The 9,074-nt window shown below is 37.6% G+C and overlaps 1 protein-coding gene across 1 annotated transcript; it reads left to right on the plus strand.

The window, feature by feature from the left end:
* Window positions 1-177: 177 nt before the first annotated feature.
* On the plus strand, window positions 178-3,523 carry LOC104528215 (prolactin). Its single transcript, XM_010172152.2, has 3 exons — window positions 178-252; window positions 988-1,167; window positions 3,032-3,523. The coding sequence occupies exons 1-3, from the start codon at window positions 178-180 to the stop codon at window positions 3,221-3,223; spliced, it is 447 nt and encodes a 148-aa protein (XP_010170454.2). The 3' UTR covers window positions 3,224-3,523.
* Window positions 3,524-9,074: the final 5,551 nt, after the last annotated feature.

A 9,074-nucleotide genomic window follows, 5' to 3' on the forward strand; every position in this document is an offset into this window, starting at 1 on the left:
ATTCTGTGATTCTGTGATTCTGTGAAAAGCTAAATAGATATTCTTGCTGTTACCAGTAGGCAAAAGTGTTCACATCACCATCTAAACACAAAGACTCTAGTGTGAAATAGTACAACGCACCTGTAAAGACAAACATGCTATAGACATCTATTTAATAATTATAAACTTAAGGGGGAGATGAAAATAGTCTTGTTTAGCCCAAGCTCACAGATACAATTTGAATATACTCTGGAGAAAAAAATCAGCACTGCTGTATGAATGGGAGTGTGCCAAGGAGAAATCTTTATCGGTTTCACGCTAGCGATTTCCTTGCGATCCCAGTATCGCCACCTTCTCAGCATGTCTTTCCACAATTTTAACGGGAGCAAAAGGATTCACAGCCCCGTGTACATAACAAGTGTGGTTGTGTTCAGAGCCAATGCATCAAGCAAAGGAGAAATGGTTGAACACTACCATAACTATAGGCTTTATAAGTTTTTATTGCCCACAAGAAAGGACGATTTTTAAAACCAGAGAAGCACCATTGTTCAAAGGGGAGGACAGATGAGTTACGTAGAGGCAATAAAAGCTATTTAGTGGTTTACCATAATGTGCACCTTCCATTCAGTACTAAACTTTAAAAAAAAAAAAAAAAAAAGAATCACTGGATTTTAAAATGTTCATTAAAAAAATCAGATAAGGAGTTCTGGGTTTTTGACAGAGATGAAACACAGTTGTGCTTGCTCATTTTTAACGTGGAGAGGGTTTCATGGTATTTTCTTTTATCATACTGTAACTGCTTTTGCTAATATTCTAAAACACATGATGCCAACAATGGCAAACTTCAAACATGCACTTGCACAGAGGTCTAAGACAGGGCTATAGGGCGCATTCAGTGGTAGGTCCTGGAATAAGTTCCCAAAACACTATATTGCTGTAAATGCTTCCTAATGCTGCCAGCACTTGGCCTTCCTATTTTAACTGCCTTTTCTTAATGTGGGGGAACAGCATGAAGACCTACTGAATTTAGTCCTGGGAGTGCTGCGCTCCTGGAATGATCCCCTGATCCATCTGGCCTCTGAAGTACAAAGAATCAAAGAAGCTCCAGACACCATCCTCTGGAAGGCTGTAGAGATTGAAGAACAAAACAGGCGGCTCCTAGAAGGAATGGAGAAGATAGTTGGGCGGGTAAGTGTTAGGTCCTTAACATCCTTCCAGCCTGTTGCTGTAAGGAAGACACACACAGTGACAAGCCTTCTCTACCTGGGACAGGAAAGGAAACAGTAGATGTGAAGGAAAAAAAGGGAGTCAAGAGATCTAAATCTGAGAACTTTTCAGCTTTCTTCTTTCAGCTTTCTTCTGCTATCTTGCAATTTCTAAAGAGAAGATGTGATGTGACAGGCATAGGATCATCCAGCACACTCCCAGTCCTGCTTCAAGGGAAGGTGTACTCACCAGGACTGGCAGTGGTCATTCTACCTTTGAGTATTTTAAATTTGCAATCCTGAATTTTTTTTAAGGATGTGTCTGTGTTTTTTCCACATGCACATATTTATATGTACATTTTAGCAAATTTATACACATCCATATACATGTAGGTATTGTGTATAGTTTTCTGAAACAGATACTGTGTTTAAAACTGTTCTGGAAGTCTGGGCTATTGCAAAGATGTGGCACACAGCAAGGCAATCATAGTACCTTTCACTTCTCTTTTTGCACCATCTTGGTTCCTCTCAGCTCTGGCTCTGACTTGGTTCCCCCTACACTTGTAAGGTCAGACAACAAAGCTGTTGTCTGACAAAACCCATTCTCAAATGCCCCTTGTTATCAGTAATGGATTGAAAGCTTTCCTGAATAAAATGAGCTCTAGCTTGTTTATTTTTCAAGGAGCCTCTGTTAGTCCCTGAATATATCATTCTGTCAGTGAGCTAGATGTTCACAAGAGGTTCTGACTTTACTGGCTCTTGTTTATGCTGTGAACAGTTGAACAGCATTAGGAGTGCCACCATCACTGTGTCCAAGACTTTCCACTGGATCACTCATGGTCTCTCTCTCTTTCAGTTAGGTGACTCTTTACTCAGAAACCTTAGTCCATCCAGGCCACAAATGCATTTATCAGTGTAATCAAATACGTCTCTATCCCATATCCACGTGCAAAAAAGGTGCAGGAAAGGATCCAAGGTAACAGTAGAAGTCAGGTGCTGCTACAGTTACCCTGTCACCACCTTCTCATTCACACTATTTCCAGAGGGAGGTTGAAGACAAGACTGGCCAATTCATTAGTGTCAAACCACATTTTTGAGTGATAGTAGGTCTATCTTTTTTGTCTCTTGCATAAACTGAGTGATAGAGGCTCCACAGATACTCTCCAATGTGCTTTTACACAGTGCAGCTGGCGGGAAATGAGGAAGATGCACAAGCACCAATAGGCACAGATTTCCTTCCTGCTATGAAAGGTAGATTTCTGCCATATAAGAAAAGTAATGATTGCCTCTTTCTAACAAGGAGACCTAAACCAATCTTCACCTTAGATACTAACTCACCACATGAGCTCCTACACCTACCTTTCTAACCACAAGAGATCACTGTATCACTCAGCATTTTTTTTTTTTTTAATGGAATCTAAGAGATTTGTCTGGTAAAATGTTCTTGAAGATGATGAAGCTGGGGATACACACAAAGAAGTCTAGAAACAAGTGCTAATAAAGATTTCAAGGTGGAGGGAACCAAAAAGAGATGTCACTGATGAGTCCATGTCTGAAGGAAGGTTTGATTTCTCTGCACTGGACACTGGTTCTCTTAAAACACTACTGATTCAGTTAAGCTGTTTAAACTTTTTAGGGAAATAAACTGAAAAATGTGACAAATTCATTCAACATCTGCATGAAGATACAGGACATGACACAGAATAGTGGGAACCATAACAGGAAACACTTTACAAGCCATACGCTAGCAACAAGCATCCCTAAAGGACGGTATTTTAAATGCTCTGCTCTACCTCCAGTCAGATTCGCCACCATTTACTACAGTACGTATCACTTTGTGTCTTTAGGTTCATTCTGGGGAGACTGGAAATGAAATTTACTCTCAGTGGGAAGGCCTTCCATCCCTGCAACTCGCTGATGAGGACTCCAGGCTCTTTGCCTTTTACAACCTGCTGCATTGCCTCCGCCGAGATTCCCACAAAATTGACAACTATCTCAAGCTTCTGAAGTGCCGCCTAATCCATGACAGCAATTGTTAAGTCCTCCTGGGCCTCATCACTTACTGAAACCCTTCATCACGGTGTTCTTGTTGCTTTGTCACTTTTTATTGCAAACTTGATGAAAAGTCACACTGTAGAGCATCAGGATCATCGGGAACTTCCAGGCATGTTTGTGTGGATTCTGGCTGCAACTGTTAGCGCCATTTATCTTGGTGGTTTAAAGTGTTCTAAATTACTTGTATGACAGGAATACACTTTTCTGTCTAATCTCTTCAGCTAGTAGTATTTCTGTGATAATCAGATCATGCAGATAAAAATTAAAATGTTATTAAATCCAAAGCGCGTAACGCTGTGTGGTATCAGTGAATGAAAGATAGCTGGTATGGTTTATACCTTTAGCAGTAGCTTCTCTTTTTGGATCTCAGTCTACATTTACTGATGACAGAATATCTTACTTCCATTGCTCTTTACCCCCACTCCAAATCAGAGGGGGATAAAAAAGGAGGGACCTCAAAAAGCAGATTAATCACCTATTACACTAAACTACACTAAACGGAAAAATAGGGTCTGAAATCCAATCTACTTGGATTTCAGGTGACTCTTTACTCAGAAACCTTAGTCCATCCAGGCCACAAATGCATGTGTTTACTCTGTACTTACTGTACAAGAACAGTCTGAGTAGAGGAGAGACAGCTAAGAAATACATCCTGGCTAACATAGCCATTGATTCTCCACGCAGTCCATGGAGAGTTAAGGATGGAGATCCAGGCATATCTACGTCTCTACTGACTATTTGGAGAAGAGGCATTTCCAAAGGGAGGTTTATTATGTCTGAGGTGAGTATCTGCAGGCAAAGGAACCAACAGGTTTCAGTAGATCCCAAGAGGAAATGCTGGGCATCCATATCATATCCTACCCTTCACATTCCTCACAAGTGATGTGGTGGTTGCAGTTGCTCAGAAAACTTTCAACCTATAAAAAGGCACAAGCTGAGCTAAGGTGTCTGCTGTCCTAAACCCTAAGTGCCTCCATTCACATTGGGTTTAGTCACACCCAAAGTTTTTAGGGCACTCATTTTAAAACACTCCTATTACACATCAGAAAATTGGAGAGACCAAAACAATTGACTACTTTTGAAAAAATGTGGCTTGCAGTCTCACAGCAAGTAAGAAGTCAAATAGAAGCTGGAGCCATTGACTGTATCTATACATTGACCTTCTAAGCCATAAACAACTCAGCCTTGGCTTCATCACTCAACTTGAGCAAAGAGAAGCTTAAATTCAAATCAGTTCCTTACAGGTTTGGCTTCCCACTAGACAAGCCTGCTACAATGCTCCAGAGTTGAGCCAGCTTAGAGGAAGAGTGAGACACCAGAGATGGGTTTGAGGGCTTAAGCCTTTCATTACTAAAACAGAATAAGCACAGTCATAACAGGTATTTACATAAGAGATTAGATAATACAAACCCCTAGAAAAGTCTCATTTTAGCCATCTCTATAAGGATGCAGTGATACTTGCATTTCTAATTTTATACATATATATATATATATATATGGCCTTCCAATCTCTTCATGTTTTCAATTACTGATTGCCTCAGGCTTTAAGTATATACTAAGGTCGTTTTTAATATATAAAAATATCACCTGTGAAGCAAACAAATTCCTTGTTGCATAGTCATAACTGGCATCTTTCATAAGCTCTGAAATGCACAAAACTTAGGGCATAGGCAACAGCATTTTAACAACACACACAGCGCTGTGCAACACCACAATCAAGGAAGAAAATGGGTAAAATTTGCCAGGCAAAATGCAAGTGCCCAGACTAGAATTTAATCTGATCATAATATTCTATTTTCTATTATAATGCCAATAGGAAAAAAAAAAGCATTTTAAAGAGAAAAAAGAAAAAAAAATATCCTTTGTAATTATCACAAGTGCTTAGAATTACAGCGTGAATTCTTATTCAAAAGAAAACATGAATAATGAGACTACTCTGTATTAAGCTGGAAAAAAGATTATGTCTCACTGAGTAAACACCTACCTCAGAATCTCTTTAGAATTCAAAAGCAACTTGATTAATATGGCAGACATTCATAATTTTACACTTACGTGACTAGATGTAAAACAAAGACTTTCAGGAACTGCTTAAAAATTACAGCGCTAAAGCTATTGTTTGAAACTTACATGCACTGGCTTTATTATAGCTTGTTTTAGCACAATTATGAGTTTTTAATTTCATAAAGAAAGATAGACGAGAATGACAAAAATAAAGATTCTAAACAACTGAAAAGCTATCTGGTTTGCAGCTGTTTAGCTAAAGGGGTATTTAAAAGTGATCTGGTTAATATTCTGAGTCATCACAGCTGTCACAGAGACAGAAAGACATCGAACCCCATGAGCATATTTAGCGCTCCACCTCCATTGTCAAGTGCCCTGGCATGGACAATGCCTTCAGACTCCAAACCTTCCAGCCACCACAGAGGCCAACTGGCAATTCTCTTTTTTTCAGTCGTTAATAGAAACAACATATTCTTATCTGACTAATATTTTGCTAATTAGTGCATGTTTGTAAGACCTGAGCAACTATTGTCTATCGTCCAATGAAAGTACATAGCCAATCTCTTATTTTATACAAAACTGATTTTAGAACAAGCATGTTCTTTCTAAATGAAAGAAATAAATATCAATAAGAAGGTTTTTTCCCAAGTGTGTTAACTTCTGGCTACTTCAGGTTCTCAAGAAATAAATATCAATAAGAAGGTTTTTCCAAGTGTGTTAACTTCTGGCTACTTCAGGTTTCCAGCATTCAAAATGGCTAGTTTTCTAATTATTTATTCAATACTCAAATTGGCCATATTTAAGTCTCTGTTGGTTTCTTTACTTATACTCATTTAAGATTGCTTAGTGATAGGAATGGAAAGGAAAGGTCCACATGGCTGAAATAAAAACTCAGTTCTGGTCCCTCTGAAAATGATATTCAGTCTTCCATAGATGGCACTAAATTTAAGATAAAATCTTGTGACACCAAATCTAAAGGGTATGAAGTTCAAACCACTTCATCACTGTGAGCATTTATCACTGAACACAAGAGAGCAACAGAGATATATAAAATAAAAATCTAACTTGCTATTCATGACTTGTGTCTAGACTCTAGCACTGCCGAGAGGGATGCACCCATGGACTCCACACACAATTCAATGTGAATTCTACTGGAGACCTTTATTATTGGTTACATGATCACTTATATACCCTTAAGCTGCCAACACACACACACACACACACACACATAAACAACTCTTCATTGGCTATAAACTACTGTTCACACGCCTGGTTACAATACTTGGTTGGATAAATCCACCTGTTCATGAGGCATTCTTTTGACTTCTGACTAGTTACACAAGAAGTTTTCTTATTTTGTTTTTCTTGCATTTTTTCTCATGAATCTATTTTTTCACCCCAAGTCAGAACTTAATTGCCCAAGGTTGAAGCCACCTGCAGCTTTGGCTCTTAAAGCACCAACATAGGACTATATCCAACCACTGGAGCAAACAGAAATAATTTTGAGGATGATTTTAAAGAAAGTAAGGGAAGGTTTTACTGAGAGTATCTGTCATTTGTAATCAGCTGCTTAACTAGTAATGTGATAATCTCTCTATCATCTTTTTTTTTTCTTTTGTTCTTTTGATATCCCACAAAAAGCCTCCAATGGTTTAATTTCCAGCAGGAAAAGAATAAAAATAAAATGAGACTATAACTTGGCAACTCATCTGTACAATACAGTTTACCTTCACAATATTATTTCAAAAGCAATTCACAATTCTAATAACAAGGGATACAGCACAGGAACTACACATATCTTCTAAGTTTAATTTCTGAACAACAGAAATTCTCTGAGGGCTACATTTTAAACTGTGTCTGCTTATTATAGATGTAATGTATACAAACAACAAATTACATCAGAGATGTAAACTCAGTAATCATAGTTATATATATTTCCATATACTAGAGAAATAAAATACTACAGTCAGGCGTGGGAACAACATCACAGGCACATACATTTCCCCTGAAATCACTGGGTTTACTGATCTGCAAAGCTTTTCACATACATGACTATTTCTATCTCAAGCTTTTAATGACTTGTGCCTGCAAATTACTTTGGTAAATCTTGAATACTAAAGCTGAGCTTCAATATTCAAGTCAACTGAAATTTAAGACTGACTATCCACAGGTTTATATTAAGTGTTAAAAAGAGGTTCAAAACTAGTTTAAAATATAATGATACCTTTTTGATGTTCCTTATCCTCATATCCATCTTTAGGAATGAAGCTAAATTCAAATAAACATCAGTCTTAGAAAACAGTAGGAATGTCAGCCATGGCTTTCCAACATTTTTTCCCCAAACAACTCAATGACTATTAGATAACATTTCAACAATATCGACTATCATTGGGATTTTAAGGCTATATTTAGATATAGCCCCTCATAATTGAACATCAAAAAAATGTACGTTTTCTCCTAGCAATTTTTCATTTCCTTTCACATATTCAACTATGAGGAGGAAATTAAAACAGATGAGTAATGCTGCCTGATGTCCTCTGAACAATATCTTTTTCCCCTATAGGTGAAAATGGTACAAACTGCCCTTATCTTTGGTGAAAAAGAGGTTCAGTCTTCTCCCATTTTCTTTGATCTGGGTTTTTTTTTTTTAAGTTCCCACAGACAGATTCTGTAGAACACAAAGGAAATACAATGCCATTTTAAAGGAAAATACAGAGCTCACCTTTCATTCTATAATTTTATCGTGCATTGAGGGGAAAAAAACAAACCCTGTTGCTTACTTTGTGACTAATTCTCTTTATGCTCTTTTAAACACCCAAGAAGCACTAGAACCTCATGCTAACATTCTGGTTTTTGGGAGAAGAATAAGTTGTCATGGCATACTGCCTTCTAATTCATACACCCAAAAGACAATTACAGAATACAATCACTTCTTGCTCCTTCCTCATGAAGGAGTGCTAAAGTTCCTTCACTAAGTGCTCACATTTTACATCAGTGTTGGCCAGTTCACACCATCTTATTTTTCTTGCTCAGTACACAGTGCGAGCAGTAACAAACCAAGTGAAAGGAGGTTATAGAAAGACTTCCCGGGTCACAGAGACACTTGGTCTCTAGCTCAAGAAGTACTGATGCATAGACAGATGAATGTTCATTTCCTATTTACTACTGACACTGAGCCTCACTAAAAGTCCTAAGGACATCTCTTGGACTGAGCCCTTTACTGCGAATTCCTGTATTTCACAAATATTTTAAAAATGATGGCATAGACACTAGGCAGAATTTTTTAAAGAACACTTTTAAACAAACACTTCTTCATCTTTTATCCAATCTGCTACCAGAAAGTGCTTTGCCAAGCATAAAAATAAATAGTATTTACTGACAGTATTTAATAGTAGTAGTCCCTCAAAAATTCACATTTCCTGTCAAACATTACCACGCTAATTATGGGAATACTTTTCCTTTTTTAATAAATGATAGGGTTCATTACACTGAAGAGTTCAGATCACTTATTAATTCACATGAGTGACAGTGTGAGTCATCAAAAATGCTAAGAGCACTCACTGTAGCATATCAAAGCTATGAAACTCCTATCATTTGTACCACATACCACATGTTGCAAGGGAGTTTGCAGAATACAATATACATAACATGCATGTGCACTCAATTAATAGGAACCAGTCTGTGCACTAAATGACTAACTCTGAAAATATTCCTGTTCATTGATGGAGTTTTTTTCACTATCAGGCTGAACTACCTCCCTCCAGCTTTCAGTGTCAAATAAGTCAGAAGTTAATAAAGAACATTATATTTTTTACAGTATTATCAGAATTACTA

The sequence above is a fragment of the Antrostomus carolinensis genome, unplaced genomic scaffold (assembly GCF_000700745.2).
Source record: "Antrostomus carolinensis isolate BGI_N321 unplaced genomic scaffold, ASM70074v2 scaffold12897, whole genome shotgun sequence".
Lineage (NCBI taxonomy): Eukaryota > Metazoa > Chordata > Aves > Caprimulgiformes > Caprimulgidae > Antrostomus > Antrostomus carolinensis.

Coding starts and splice junctions, on each gene's coding strand:
- LOC104528215 (XM_010172152.2), top strand. CDS start 178: ATGAAAATAGTCTTGTTTAGCCCAAGCTCACAGATACAATTTGAATAT. Junction 253..987: donor AGAAAAAAATCAGCACTGCT/GTATGAATGGGA, acceptor GTGGGGGAACAG/CATGAAGACCTACTGAATTT. Junction 1,168..3,031: donor TGGAGAAGATAGTTGGGCGG/GTAAGTGTTAGG, acceptor TTGTGTCTTTAG/GTTCATTCTGGGGAGACTGG.